Raw genomic sequence first — 16,735 nt, 5'->3', positions numbered from 1 at the left:
GTGCTAAAGGGACGTTGGCCAGCTGTTTCAGAGGGTAGGAACCCAGTTGTATTGCAATTATGATATTGAAACATATGATGTAGAGCCCCTTCCAGTGTGGACAGTTTGTTAATTGCAACTAATGAACAGATTGTTAATTGCCTTTGGGATATTTTGCTGTTGACTTAATCATTTTTATGACTTATATGAAAATGTCAATCCGATTTTAATTGTGTCTTCAAAATTGGAAAAGTACTGCCATGGTGCAGAGTTGGTCGAATGTTTAGCGGTATTAAAATCGATGCATTACAAACACTGGACAAAAAAAACAAAAACACAAACTAAAAACCATTGCAATGGTACCTAACCGATCCTAAACCCTCTAACCAATCACGTCACTGCGTCTCCTGTTGTGTCGGTCTCCTCAGTAAATTACTAAGTGGCACCGTCTCTCTGCTGCTGCGTGTGATCCGGGTGCTCCTCACGGGAGTTTGGGTTTGGCTCAATCGATGGCGAGGCTCATCCACCGTGGCACCGCTGAATGAATGAGTGTGGGAGTCTGGCACGATCCAATCTCGTGGCCCCGTTTTTCACGGCCTTATTGACTAGCCAATGAATCTTTTGCCTTCATTAGAGCTTGCTCAATACTGGCCGCCGTTCCCTCTCACATCTCCCTGGGCATCTAATTCGGGCCGATGTGAAATCTCCCAATTATTTTTGATCATCTTGAAGCTGCTGCATATATATATATATTCAGACTTCAGCGCGATGGGTATTTTCCTGAAAAGACCCCTTGTAGGCCTGTGCTTTTTTACAATGAAGCCATCTGCTGTAAATCACTACGACGCACAGCCGATGTTGAAGGGAAAAAAAAAAAAGTGAAATCCAATATACCACACATCATTATTGATGGCCTCATTCTAACACAACTGTGGATGGGCCGTGATTGCAGAGCGGTTTTAGAAATGGCCGGACTATGGTACTGAACCTCAGGGGGGTTTAGTAGGCCATCATTAGGGCCATTACCCTAGTTATTGTTGGCCATTACACCTCCATCCCCTTTTTATTGCGACTAGGTGTTTAGGTTGTGAGGACGTGAGGTGTGAGATGGGAAGGGTGAGCTGAGCAAACAGACAAGGGGTGAGCAGCAGTGATTCTACATGACTCGGGTTTTATTGCTCCTGTCACTCTGCCATCGGTTGCATTTAATATTGCTTGTGTTCACAGTCTTCCAGCCATTATCTTGCATTGATGTGGTAGTGCTTGATCTGGCCCTATCACCACCCAGTTATGCCGTATACCCAGAGAGAGAGAGTGTGGTATTTAAAAGCACTCTGCAGTGTGCACTGTCTGTAGTGTTTATCACTCATATGTGCATATCCGATGTGAATTGAATTTCGATGCATTTCGGTAAGCTTCTTATGGATATTATCGATGAGTTGGACAGTTTCTGTATAATATTACAACTAAATTGGAAGCATTACAAAGTAGAAAAGACACTGTTGAAGCGCAACATGCATCATTGTATAGCTATTTTTAGTTAACTTGCGGAACATTGCGATTTGTGCAAATATTCAAGTGCAAAACCACATAATAACAAGTCAAAAATACATTTGATATCATGGGGAGCCCATGAATTGACCTATAGATTATTTTCTACTTCTTATCCTTATTTTAATCATACATTTCAACACGCTGTCTAGCTGTAGCAATGACATTTCCAGAGGAAAACTGAGAAGAACTAGTGACAATGGTTCACTTGGGAGGTTAACCTTAGTGGACGCTAGGTTAACTTTAATCAACCATTAACGTCCTGTTCTAAACCCTCTAAACTTTTGCAAAGCAATGGCCAAAACACATAGCAGCTAAGCTGATGCTATATCAGGCTGAGGGGAATCTTCCCTGGCATCTGACTAGTTCTATTAAAAGGTCTCCTGGTTGGATTTACACATGATGTTATTTTTAAGCTTTGAATATCGTTCCAACTCATGGCGCCACAAAAAGGATTTCCCGTCTCTTTGTTTGTGTCGATAGAAACGATGTGCCTTAAATTAAAACCGAGAAGGTGAGCCGGAAAATATGTACTAGGGGAGAGAGCGAGCGAGCGAGCGAGAGAGAGAGAAAGAGAGAGAGGGCCTTGTCCAATGCCAAGGCATGCTGAGTCCAGTTTTTCCCTAGTGGGCACCCCATCCGATATGTGTGACCCTTGTGAGCATTGTTCCGCCCGTCTGTCTGCTGGCTGACACATGGGATAATCCTGACATCTGGCCCGTGTCCAAACTCATTACGACACTTGGTGGCATTGATCCCTCCTCTTGGGGCTTCCCCTCCGGTGCCATGCTGTCCCTCCTACCCCCACCCCCCCCCCCCCACCCCCGCTTCTCCGGCCACTCATTTTTAGAAAAGAACCCCAGCTCTCTCAGCCTCCCCTCTGTTCATTTCTTCCCTAATTCTCCTTAAAGCTTCACCTTTTTTTTTTATATGTCTCCGCTAAGCTCTGATCTGCCGGTTACGGGCTAACTGAATTAGGCCGGTGACGTCGGTACGGTAGAATGCCTTAGTGGTGGTAAGTAACGCATCGTGGTCAGAGACAAGTTAATGTTCATCACGGCTGTTCTCACGCTCTCCCCCCCCCCCTCCCCCCCTCTCCCCCACTGTAGCCTGTGTAGTTGAGCTGCGACTCTGCCTGCGGTAATTGAAACGAACGCGGACGGAGCCAGGGAAGTCCACCAGGGAATACTAAGAGCAGTTAGCGAGCAGGAATCTGTGCCATTGGCTGGGTCCGCTGTCCACGCTGCGTTCATGGGTGGCAGCAACTGAGGAAATTAAACTGACACGACGGAAGAGACAAATGCCTCTGCAGGGGGAGGTTGGGACAGGCTATTTTGAACCCCCCCCCTCTTGTTGCCTTCTGCTATATTATCCTGCCTCCTCCCCCTGAACTGCCTGGCTGTTTGATGTCGGTGTGGTCCAAGCTCTTAATGTCTCCTATAGCCGAAGTTTAGCCTAGTTCTTAAATGATGATGATGATGTCACTTTGTATATTTAATTCACATTTCATTTACGGCTGTTACTTTCAACAATAACAAAACAATCACGTTTTTTAATAAATTACAACCACTATTTCTGTGGTCAATTTTTCCAATAATTCAAAGCAAGAGATTTTGTGTTCAACAATTTTGACCAATGTTAAAAATGTGTTAATCCTTTATAGCATCTGTTATTAACTTATCTTAAAAGCAATTCCCTTTGTTGAGAAACCTGTGACCTATAGTGATTTATTCAAGGCGTAAGGCTATTCCAGTCCTCTTGTAGTCCTTGCTTAAAAAACAGATTTGACTAACATATTGACTTTGGATAAACTCCTTGTTACCACATGCAAAAGCGGCCCCAGAGTAGGTGTTCAACGGGGGTAAATTGAATTGTACCAGTGCCAGGCATCACTGGCGCAATGCACCACCTGGCCCTCTCCAGTATGCAGGCCCCTGCTGGGAGGAACCCATCCTGAATGCAGAGGGGTCCCATCAGTCACTTCTAAAGCTGTCGGTTACTTTACACACACGCTATGCTCCAGTTTCCACACGCAAGCACCTGAACTCTGGTTTCATCCACCATGGCACGCGATTTCTCTTTTATTATATTTGATTATTTATGCTTTGATTCATCAATGGGACTCATGCAGCCCCCATCCTCCCTGAATAGGTTGTTGAGGACCTTTTTTTTTAGCACAAGCTAGACTTTATCTCTCATCTGGTAATGGACATGTTCTTATTCATCAGTATTACTCAGTGTAGATGTGATTCAATTACATCTTTTGTCTGGTTCCGCTCATTGTTGACTTGACAGAATGGTCTGTTGCGTTGCATGGTTATGACCTGTTTAGTAGGGGTGGGAAAAATAATCGATTCTTCGATGCATCGTGATTCTCTATAGAACGATTCTGTCTCGATGCAGATAAGTTAATAATCAGAATTTAAAAATAAATAAATAAATATAAAACAAATATATATACAAACAAATATATATATATATATATATATATATATATATAATTTTTTTTAAATTAAATTAGTTTGCCTGCTGCAACATTCTGTTCACCTGCTACAGAGCGCTATGCCTTTCTGCCTGCGGGTTCTCTGGGCAGAGAACCGACTTTATCTAATAAATAAATAAATAAATAATAATAATAAATAAAATATTAGATAAGGTAATTCATCTGTTGATTAAGAAATGATCATCACAAAAGTAGGAAGTGATAAGCAAACTCAAAAAAAACCTGTTGTATCGATAATCGATAATTCGATTCTAATCGTTTTAGAATCGAATCGTTGACCTCTGAATCTGAATCAAATCTTGAGGTGCCAAAAGATTCCCAACCCTACTGTTTAGGCATATGCAGCTGATACGCTGATATGAAGCTAGATGTGTGTTTTATAATTCCTTAGAAAAAGAATATAGAAATCTTAAATTCTGACCATCCAAGTAGTCATTATTTAAAATTGTTCATATAGAGGGGGCAAAATGTAGACCATTTTCAATTCATCAAGACCAACACTTTGAGTTGGTGGCGGTCAAAAAAGATGTAGCAGGATGAATTAGTTAATTAGCATGCAGCCCTGCATGCTGCCAGCCCAAAGTCAATTAGAAAGTGGGATCCAACTTGGCTTTTATATACTTGGATCCTTTTTCTTTCACCTCTAGCCACGGCTGTCTCTTTGTCCTGAACACCTGTTTGTGCATTCAGCTGTACCATTAGAAAGCCCAGCCCTAAGAGCCATGGCTGGATCTAAGGTACCTGTAATATTGGACGCAAAGATCAAATGGTGAAACAGTGGAAACTATGACGGCGCCAACTAGATCTAATGAGAACTAGAATTACTTCAAATGCTGCTTCTGCTTTAATGTATTCTTTTAGTCTTAAATGCATCTGCTACTGTAGATTGGATCTCCAGACTGTGAAGAATGTTAAAAACACAAATCGCTGCTCACAGGTCTTATTGTCACATTTTTATATTTGGGACATGCTTTGGACAAAGCTGACGCTTTTGTCCAAAGCATCTTAAAACCATAAATTTATTAATTCCACTTGTTTTTTTGTCTCTCCAATGACGGTGTGCACCCGCTAAATAATAATATGCAGAGTCACAGACACGCTAAGACGCGTTGCCTGGAATAGGATTCCATGTGACCGGGTCAAGTTGAGTCTGGGACCTTGTTCTTATTCAATCTCAACTGTCGGCACCGCCTCGGCTTTTCAGGGACATCTCGGACCACCAAGGCTTTTGAAATACTGACCGATCTGTCCTTTCATCCTGATAACTAATGGTAGCGGTGATGAGGGGTCTGTGTGGAAATAACCACGACATGCCACGTGACTTGTCATCCATATGGGAAACAATGACATTCCATGGCTGTGTTATCTCCAGCTAGATTCAAATATTTTTTTTACAGGATGATTTTCTAATAAAAATTGCAATTGGAAACAAATTCCAGTCACCTCCTCACCATCACCAAAGGAGCACATAGTTTAATTTTCATTTTACAGGTTTCTTCTGTTCTAATGCCACAGGCCATTCGTTTAGCCAATTTCCTCAGGCTTTATCATGTTCTCTTTAGGCTCTTTATTATAGACCTAAACTGGTTGTTCTGCAAGGACTCAAATTATTTGAATAACTGAATGATCCTGAATCCCAAATAGAAATAAGAGGTTGCAGGAAGCGGTGGGGTTAATGGTTTTAGATAGGTTTTAATAATGAACGTATTAAGCTGCTATTTAATGTTAAAACACGGTCAAAGATATCAAAAAGTTGTAACAAATAATAACTGGTTAGCAATTTAATTAACATCAATACAAGAAGTTGCAAGGTTTATAGTGTTCCTGCATCCACAGAAGTGTAGTGGTTGTTCTCCTTTGCAGTTAAATAAAAAAATACATACAATGTTCATCCACTAATTTGCTTTGTGAAATTTTAAAGTAATCACCTACTATGGAAGCTACGTTTTCTAATGCGAGGACATTTGGGTACGTGACATTAGCATCATGCAGTGTATTGTCACAATGCATGCTTTTCTATGGCGCTGCTGCTGATCACACCAGCCCTTGACAGAACACAGCACGCTGACATCAGCCAGCCCCAAAGGGAGACACAACATCAGCTCTGCCTCAATCCGATGAATGGGTTTCGTGTTTCTTTGTAGTGGCGTTTTCCCCCTCAGCAGCAGGGACCAGCCTCTGGAACCATCAAACCCTCTCGACACTAATCCAATAACCCACCTACGCTGCGCTGTCGTCTGGGTGGGCCATTGCATAATAGTAGGAGAATGGGCCAACCCCAGATGCCCCTGGTGACGTGATGGGTTGGGGTTGGGTGGGGGGGGGGGCGACTGTGTATTTTTAGCCCCGGAGAACACATGTGCGGTAGAGCAGGCTAGGTGGAGAGCTAGAGAGGGAACGGGGAAAGAGGGTTGTTGGCACGGTCCTTTCCTACTAATCCTTTGTGAGAGGCCAAGTTATCACTTAAATGACCAGATATGTAATTAAAGATATGGAGTTGATGGAACGTGAGTCAGATTGTGTCGGATCAGAGGGTTGACGGAAATAAAGGGATTAGAGTGGAGGGGTGGCAGGGTGACTTGAGGAAAGGGAGGGGGGGGGGGTGCGGATCGCAACCGTTGCATACCCGCCGAGGCCTCTGGTTAAGGTGGCCTCATGCTGTAGTTTGTTGTTGTTGTTGACTTTTCAAAGGGGCACTGCCTCTCTCTCCACCCCTTTAAATGGAACTTCCTTCCACTCCAAATTTAAACACGGTTTAAACACTCACCCTCCATCCCTCACCCCTCCCCGCCCTCACCCCTCACCACCCTCAACTGGCACCATTGCAGAGTCTACTTTGGAAGGCGATCCCACAGGGAACTATGCATGGTGCAACCGTAGACTGTGCACATACTCTTTAGTGTCGTCTGGGCATCTGACGCTAGCGGGCTTCTCTCTACACGTGTTCCTTATGTATCTCATTCTCGCGTGACATCTTAACCCATCCTAGTGGGATTTAGGGTTATTGAAGGGAACTGTTGATTAGGGATATGTGTTTACTTATATCTATTACCATGTAAAAATGACCAATGGACACTTTTGAATCACATTATTTTGTGAATGCTAGTGTAAATTGCAGATGAGAGTTGCACAAGCATGCAGAGTGTGCATAGACCTGCTGGTTTTATTTAGTTGTGTAGATGTGTTTAGCCTTTGGTTTGTTGTATAAAGCAAGTTACTGTGTTACCACAGTGTATTTTGTGTCTTATCTTAACATGCCAGTGTTAGCTTAAAGCTTTATCTTTTGAATCAAGTTCATGTTCAAAAAGTTTTGGCCAGTGATGTTGGCTTTTAATATTATTGGAGTAGCAGTTGCATCCATCACTGAAGTGCTTTGGTGAATTTGACTTCCCGGTGCTCCAATACTAAGAATAAGAATCGTCTAGACGCCAATTATGATTTCTGATCCAAGAAATGTGGCCAGGGAAGTCCAGCCATCTGTAAAGGGTAGAACAAACGCATCAAATCTATATTCAGAAACCCTCTTGGATCCAGATTCACTGCCCACCTCCCAATACTCTCCATCTGACGTCACTATCCTCTCCAGCCAACAGGAAGTAGAAATAAACAGTTTTTCTCATGACTTCTATCAGTTGTTGTCACCAAGCTGAAAAGACAATGCAAGGAAGTGCCCTGTGAAAAGACAGCACATTGGTGTTTGGAGATCTTAATCTCTATCTTATCTTATCTATCTTTAATAAGTAGATTGAAGAAGTTGATGGAAATAAAAAATTATATCCTTCACATCTTAGAGATCTGAAAGATCATATCCTGAGTCCTGAAATATTGCAACATGATGTGTTGATGTTCTTATATGCCAATTGCTACGTATTAGTTCCATGAACTTGCTTCACCTGTAACCTTAAGCTTGGGCCGAACATCTGTTCATCACGTGGCCGGCAGAGGTCAAATGACATGAGATGAGCACTATCAGAGCTCTGAAGTGTCCATGATGTATTCATAGGGTACTACTGCATGTACTCTAATCTACCTCGAGATGGCCAGCTTACCACGGCTTGCCACACTCTTCTATGCTGCTTATTCCCTGACCCTTGCCCTGCCTTGAGAATCACATTGTACAGAATGACCATGGGTCCGCCTTTGACAATGAAACACTTTGGCTTCTCGTTGGAAATGCAGGTTACAAAAACACGGAGGACACCACAGAGAAGACGTCGCTGACTGACCATGGAGAGAGCCGGCTGATATTCCTCAACCAGCAACAGTATACCAAGTTCTGCAGCAACAGAGTCAGGTGAGAGAGGCGGTCTGAAATATGATGCCCATGCAGTTGTACTATATTGATCAAGGAACCCGTGTGACTCATGAAATAGTATTCAGGGATACATATGGATATGGAACATCTGTACTCTCATAGTTGGATTTGAGTCAAATACACCATAGTCACAAACCCTAAGTCACAAACCGTCAATTATAATTGAGATAGCTTTCTTTGAATGGTGATATCACATCATTTCTGTGCCACATTCATTTCTATGCAAGCCACAGACTTATCTTTTCAGACTGTTGCGTGGCCTCTCCAGATAAACGCACAGTGGCACTTATCACTGTGAAGAGGTTCACAGGACCAACTGAACAATGTTGTCCCAGATCACGTGCCACACAATAAGCTAGCTGCTAGCATGTCTGCCCGGCAGTTGGAAAGGCAGCGCTTTAATTATTTTATCACAGCTAACTTCTTCTTGGCTTTCATCGGCCACATACCAATTTCTGATCAGCGGACCAATTTCTCTGATCTGCGTGTGATTGATATCGGGACATGGGGACCGAGCAGGTGTCAGCTTTGAAGAGATATTCACACATTGTCTTTTACAGCCTGATAGAATTGTCACATGGAGCTGGTGAGTAGGGGTTTCCATCCTGGAAGGTGACAGAAATAGAGTACATAGCGATGGCCCAAGGACAACCTTTGTCGTAAATCATCCAGCAACAGCCTCTGGCCATAACGCACGCCGGCGGCTTCCCCTTTCAGGATTATTGTTCAATTACATACACAAAATATAAATAATAATACATCAACATACTATATATTTTGTTCTATGTTGGTGTCGCCTGATTTCTATGTGGTGGTCCGTGGGTGCAGCTATTGTTAAACCTGAATTTGGTAACCAAGATGCATTCTGTCACTGGTGTCAGTGTTGCCCCACAGTGTGACCCTTCACTTTTAACCCCGGCCCGCCCTCTCACGCTCGCTCTCGCTCTCTCTCTCTCTCTCTCTCTCTCCACAAGTCCTCAGAGACTAATAAAAACGGGCCAAATGTAGTTATCAGTGGTGAGGCTGCCACTGAGTTTCTCTCCCACACACACACACACACACACACCTGCTCCTTTGTGTCCTCCAATGGCGTCCCTTGGCCGAGACCTCGCAGTCACACGCGGGTCAGGTCCGCACGGAACGAGAGGAGTGGATTGGACAGCAGTGGATTGGGGTTGTCTGCATCTTTTCAGAACCGAGCTGTGTGTATCTGGCGGTTCTGCGTGAGGAGAGCCTGCAGCTGCCTTAGCGCTGGAAGGTCAGGTCCCGACGGCCCTTCCTCTGTCGAGGGATGTGATAGTACGCATTCCTCATGCATGAGCCGCTTTGGAAACGGAGGAACACAAACACTGGAACACACAGATGCCAATGGAAGAATGTACAACAGAAGAGTAGCTCTCATGTTTTGTATTTTGTTGATTCGTCCACCCGATAACTAGTGATGAATCAATATAGTGTGGGACAAACAGAGGTTGTACTCAGTTGTACCGTTTGTCAATTTTGGCCTGTTTTATGCTGACACACACACCCATAAACACAACAACAATGTGCCCACAAACAGAGGTCCAGGTTATAGCAGTAAGTAATGGAACCAGTGACAGATGCATGGGTAGTTTATCAAGGTGTAAAAGAATACAGACCTGTCCCTCAGCTTGACTTGGGTCTCTGTTGAGTCGTCTTAATGATGACAAGGGGGCTTGCATTTAGATGGGAAAAATAAAATACTGAAAATATATTTCATATAAAAATCAATATCCAAACCTGTCCACGTCCTTTAATAATAAAGTCCTGCACTGTGAGCATTTTAATTAATTTTTACCGCTATACCTGAGATGGTACTCTTTCTGTTTTTCCTTTGACAATGTTTGACGTGGACACACCCACGAATCCAATGGAACGTACCTGATGTCATTATGTAACATAGCGGCACTCACGCAGCGTAGCAGTTTATCAGATTAAGGCAACTCTTTATTTTGTGGTTGGCTCTGAGATAGCACCAGAGCGGGAGGTGGCAGCACTCTGCGGCTCATGCTGGCCTGCAGGCAGGAAAGGGGCAGCAGCAGGGCTGATTCATCATCAACGATTAGGCCCAAGCAGCTCTTCCTACCCCTGGAGGAGTAGTTAGGGATTAGGCCAACGACAAATGATTTCCCCCTTAGACCACGGTACAAAACACGCAAATGACGCTGGACGGACAGATGCATTAATCTCAAAGGTCAATGGTCATTTGCGCAGACATTGAGAGGAGATTAGAAAGAGATGGCTAGAGCTATCTCTCCACAGGTAGCCACAATCCCACCATACACATCCATTCATCTATTTCTGTTACCATATCCAAGCTTGCTGTCCATGTGGTCTTGCCCATCAGGAATAATCATGTTAGGCCACCACAAGAAGGATAAAGAGAAGGAAGGATAATCTGAAAGAGATAAAACGACTGCTTCACGCATGTGTGCTTGACTGGACTGTGTTCATACACACTTGGGTAAGCAAAGCACTGTCTGTGGCTTGGCTTAAATCAAGGTGTGTATATATATCTCCCCCTAAAGTGCCTGGTCTGACCAGCCCTTTAACACAGCTGTAAATCAGGCTGCTGTAAGCCCCATCCAAGCTCCAATCAGGGCTCCAGCCTCAGCCCTCGCCCCCTACCCTCCATTCCTGGCACTGGGCCTCACGTCTGCCAGGGCCCCTCTGCCGCTGCCTGGCTATCCCCTGAGCTCCCAGGTTTTCTGATTATTCTTTATGGTCATTCAGTCTACCGGCCCCTGCCAGCACACATCCATCACCAACACCCACGCAGGGCTGCTGCCAGTGCAGCACACACGCGCACACACACACACAGAAAAACATGCACACAAATACACGAGCCTTCAGCCTGGTCCATATGTCTTTAATGGTATGCGCATAAGTAATATTTGCTTTTTACCATCCATTCCAAGAAATGGGAACCAGTGTGTGTGCTTTAACAATTCCCAGTATTCCCAATTCACCTCATACTCTGTTGTGACCGGGTGTGGTCAACCTCAGGAAGTGTTCCTTCAGTTAACATGTCTTTCCGTCGTTTCCTTTTTGTCCTCTCTCTCTTCCTCTCACGGCGGCGTTCACCACCTGATCCCGGGCCTGCAGCACGGCCAAATACAACCTCCTCACCTTCCTCCCCCGCTTCCTCTACTCCCAGTTCAGGAGGGCGGCCAACTCCTTCTTCCTCTTCATCGCTCTCCTGCAGGTAGGAACGCAACGGTGACGAGCGGCCTCGTGAACAAGGTCGATTTAGCGCCCGGGATATCTGTTATAGACGATACCCGGGTACGGAATTAGAGTATAGCCTTGGCGTTAACATAGCGAACGACGTTGTTTGTTTCATAATCGCCTCCTGCCTTGTCCTTGACGTGATCTCCACATGTCAAGGCTGTATTGTATTCTAATCATGCATACGATATTGCAAACGCACACACACACACACATACACACTCTTTGCCGTTGTATTATCTTGATGAATAATGCATGGCTATGGGGGCCCTCTCCGTAAGAAACTAGATTTGACTACAGGCTCAGGATATATTATACCACACATAATGTGGTGAGGAAATGCATTGGTTGCAGTAAGTGGACAAGATTTCATTTGCTGTACACTGCCCGGTGTCTGATGGGGGCCGTGCAGTACAAACCATGAAGTGCATAAACAGACCTGTACATGTACTGTATGAGTACAGTATGTGTTGTGTGGACCAGCCCAACCTGCCTGGCCAGTAGCTGTGTCTTGAAGATGGTCTGATCCAAGCACACAAAACTGTCGTTGACAAATTCATACTCAACACATACTTGTTTATACACATCCACACTTATGACCGCATTGCAGGGGAAACCGCAAAGGGGATTTCTAGTTGACACCACCTTAAACCTTATCCTGGTAGCTTTGGGAATTATCCTGGGTTTTCTCCTCCACCACCACCACCTGTGATCCCGGTTAAGAGCACTTAAGTCCCGCACGCCCACTCCTCCATCGATCGCAGGGGCGCACACTTAAAACGAGCCCGAACTCATATGCCAGCCAGGTGCAACACACAAGCAGAGCAGAGAGTGAGAGAGTGAGAGAGGGAGAGAGAGGGGGAGGACTTCAAAAGGCCCCCCCCCCCATGTATTCAGTTCTCTGGCCACGTTGCGAGAAGCCCTTCCACGTGATTCCCGGGAAGGGGCTGGGCAGGGGAGTGGGCCAGGCCCCCACCCTTCCACCGGCGACCTTGCAGCCCGGCCGCCTTTGAAGAGCGCAGCGTTCATTACCTGTTGTGTCACCACGGCAACATTGAATAAAACATGTATGCTAATTAGGAGGGCCGACTTTTAATTAATTTATTATTAATTTTAGCTCGTCTTTTATAGTTGGCCGTCCTGTGAGACTGCGTTTGGCAGTTGCTGGCTTTGCAAATTTTAGCTATCCGATCCTTATGGTGCGTGTGTATGTGTGCGACAGTAGATTAGTGGGCATTTAACAGGCGTTTTTGGGGTTAACAATTTTGGTTTGGTTTGTATTTCCAGACGATTGATTTGTAAAAAGAGAATGGTTCCCTAATTCATACATAAATAAATGGCAAATAAAAGGCAATTTCAATTTCCCTCAAGAGTTTGCCAGAATCCTTTTTAGAGAGTATCACAACTTTTTATTTGATCATGTTGACAAGGCTTTTAATGTGATGATATACAATATGTACAGGTACATGTATTTCTTCATAGCTCGAAGAACAGTATTGTTCACGTGAGCATTAGCATTAACTTAGTAGTATTACTTATATTTGGCTTTGGGTTTTGATTAGCTTGCTAGTAGGCCTGGACGATATGGCTGAAAGACGATCACGATATAACTTGATCATATTGATCAACATCGATAGCAATTGATAATTGTAGTGACCTAAAAATACTACGAATTACCATGCTGGATTTAAACACTTCTGTTTAAAACTTAATATGACCTTCCACTGTTCTTCATTGATAAATACTCCAATGTCGATACAACAATGAAAAACACTCAAATATTCTAAATAAGTATGGAACCGTGTTTGTGTAACAAACCCAGCTGCCAGATTCGGTGGTCCAGTCTCTTATCGATATATATTGAACATGTTTTATATTGATATTGGTCAAAAGTCTATCACGGTACGATCATTTATTGTTTGCCTTGGCCTACTTGCTAGTATATGTTCACTATTGGTAGAGGTTGAGCATGGAGGCGTTCCAGATCTCTGCTGACGGTAGAAAGAGTGGAGCTGTCCGGGATAACCTACTGTACTCACGGATGTTCTCACTTGACATCACTCTTAAAGATCATACCCTCCATCTTCCCATTATGTGTGACTGACATCCTGTGTGCTTACATTGCACCACACTGCCTTGTGTACACACGTACATAAACAAACCCACATGTACACACACACACATACACACACACCCCTAGCACACACACGCAATGTGTGTGTGTGTGTGTGTTTTCTAGGTGTGTACATGGCTTGTGTGTGACACACGACGAGCCATCTACACACACACACCCATGCTTTGATGGAGTGACAGATGGGCACTCCTTCATCTCCTCCATTGCCCTGTCAGGGTAATGGTGACTAGACCCTGGCCTTCTCTCTGACCTCTCCTTGACAAACTGCCCCTTGCTGCACTCAAGGAGAGTCCTCTGACTGTGTGTGTGTGTGTGTGTGTCCTCCTGTCAGCGTACATGCACCCACCACCTTTTGCCAAAAAAGATTTGGTTTTCTAGGAGAAAGTCATCGTCAATTTCCTGGACTTTTTCCAATTTGAAATGTCACTTGTGTGCTTAAAGACACTAACATGATCCAAGATAAGATTTAATAGTTGTTGACAAAAATAAATCAATGTAAATGTTAAACTTTAAAAAAATATTTTTTTTTGGTCTATTTAATGCTTCTTTCTTTTCTTTTCTTTCTCCAGCAAATTCCAGATGTTTCTCCTACGGGTCGCTGGACCACCCTGGTGCCGCTGCTCTTCATCCTGGTGGTGGCTGCCGTCAAGGAGATCATCGAGGACCTGGTGAGACCTTCATGGGCCCTTGTCACACCGCATCCATAGTCAATGAGCTTGCCCCTTACGAGTCTGGAGGGTTTCCCGATAACACCCTTTGACCTTGTTTTCTATTATCAAACAATACAGTGGTTTTCAATGGTGTTCATGCTTTGGATGGGATGTTAGCCCTCACACAGATTTTGACACTTAACTACAGAAGCATATTGCAAGAGCTGTACATATGCCACACACTAGCAGAGGAACACACACACATGCACACACACACTCACTCACTCACTCACCCCTTAGCTATACTGCTACTACTTCAGTAAATCAACCTGCAGACTTAATGTTGGTGAACACAGAAACCAAATACCCTAGCAACTATCCACCTTCAAGCTCATTGGCTATTCCTCTTCCAAGTTAACATTCAACCTACCTATAATAATACCTATAATGTAGCAATGTTTGTTATTCATGTATTTCTGATGCAATGCTTTTTGTAGCATCAGAAGCCATCAGGGCATAGTTTCTAGTACACTTTGGAATAACTTTCCTCTTAACTCCCAAGACTGTGTATCAAGAATGTCCTATTTGCACATTCATACGTTTGTGTGTGTGTGTGTGTGTGTGTGTGTGTGTGTGTGTGTGTGTGTGTGTGTGTGTGTGTGTGAGCGCCAAGACAGAGGAGGTTGCATTGTACTGTATTGCAGTGACCCTGCAATGCGATCCTCTGCCTGAGTCCCAGTAGGCAGTGACTCTCTATACCATGAGCCCGTATCTAGTGGCAGAAGTGGCGAGCACAGCACTTTACCCCCCTTGGACGCAGGGAAAAAAAAAACATGACAACAGACGGGGTGATGACTCTGTCCTTTCTGCTGAAGGTCACACACATACACATACGCACGCACAAACAAACGCGCACATACAAATACACACGCATACATACACACACACACACACACACACGCATACAAATACACACGCATACATACACACACACACACACATGCATACATATACATACAACACACACGTATAAGCATGCACCTCTTCCTCATAAGTTGACAGGGCAGCATCGACCCATAGCTCACCCCCTTGTGAAGGAAATCGCGCCACAAGCTCTTCTTCTACACTTTACTCGCTGATTATTGACATTCTATTAAAGGGGCGTCACACATTTGCATACTGCTTGCAGTGCTTTTTAATACCTTGCGCTAGACAGAATTCGTAAATATGAAGTATGTAGGTGAACTGTGTTGTTTGCTCATTTTGCAACAAGTCTCTGCAGGCAAATGTGAGTTGAACAAGGCAGAGGCAAAAAAAAAAATCTGAATTTCCATTCTTGGCAAATAATAGTGTTGAGTCTAGCATTATTATGACATGCATTGTACTTCATATTTTTATATGCATGTTTAGGACCATTATTTAATGCCTTCCGTTTTTTATATTTTGCTATGCAGCTCTGAAATTATGAGCCTTGCATTCCATACTATAGCTATCCAGGTGAAGATTTATGATGTAATGCCTGCAATTCAATATTGTGCGGTCCAAGTATAGAATTACGATGCTATGGATTACGTTCCATATTTTGCTGTCCAGGTAAAGCATTATCTTGCGATTGCAGTCCATAGATCTGGATCTGCGCTTTGCATCAGGACCACCTCATGTAAAACAGCCACACTGAACGTTGCAGAGACTCAACCGGGACGTTGTGTTAAACGCTTCTTTCTCCAGGGGAGTAATCCCCCCAAATACAGGCAATACAGGCACGCTTGCAGAATCACGGTTGTGTGGTAAACGCCCCCTTTAACGCCGTCACATTCCTGGGTAATTAATTCCCACTGCAGATGCTGTCATTGTTTTGTCTTCGTCTGAAGGTTCGGTGCCCCACAGAGATTGCTTACACGCGGGCCAGGCCATGCATGCCTCCTGCTGCCACCCAGCCTCTCCGTGCACTGTAATTACATGCCTCCTTTAAATATCCTCCCCGTTCATCTGTGACCATGGGGACACCAGACACAGAGGAGGACATGGGGACGGATGGGTGGTTAACAGACAGGGCGCGACGAGGCAGCAACGTGGCAGAAATCCTCGCATCACACAGGGGAAGATTGAAAGCAGATAGTTTTGGATAGCCACTGTGCGCCGAGGATGGGGGGGGTGGGGGGGGGGGGGGGGGGGGGTTGTTGAGTTGGGTTTATCCGTAGGGAAGGGGTGTCATGGCTGAATGACATCATCTGACAGCTCACGCTCGGCTGGAATGAGATGAGGGATGGGTTTTTCAGGGAGAGCGTCTCCAGCTAACTTGTCCTGTTGCACTGCAGCTGGTGTGGGGGGGGGGGGTGCATGTGACACGCCGC

At 44.4% G+C, this 16,735-nt stretch overlaps 1 protein-coding gene across 2 annotated transcripts in view; it reads left to right on the top strand.

Annotated features, from left to right (window-relative positions):
- atp8a1 (ATPase phospholipid transporting 8A1) overlaps window positions 1-16,735 on the top strand; it is a 102,705-nt gene that overhangs the window by 6,299 nt on the left and 79,671 nt on the right. For both annotated transcript variants that reach the window (XM_084469966.1, XM_084469965.1), the window contains exons 2-4: window positions 8,213-8,327; window positions 11,475-11,574; window positions 14,301-14,399. In XM_084469966.1, coding sequence (XP_084326092.1) covers window positions 8,213-8,327; window positions 11,475-11,574; window positions 14,301-14,399 — 314 coding nt within the window. The remainder of the gene's footprint in view (window positions 1-8,212; window positions 8,328-11,474; window positions 11,575-14,300; window positions 14,400-16,735) is intronic.

This window comes from Micromesistius poutassou, assembly GCF_964030765.1.
Source record: "Micromesistius poutassou genome assembly, chromosome: 6".
In the NCBI taxonomy this organism is placed as follows: domain Eukaryota; kingdom Metazoa; phylum Chordata; class Actinopteri; order Gadiformes; family Gadidae; genus Micromesistius; species Micromesistius poutassou.
The sequence above is the reverse complement of the archived record's forward strand: the minus strand, read 5'-3'. Positions and strand labels throughout refer to the sequence as shown.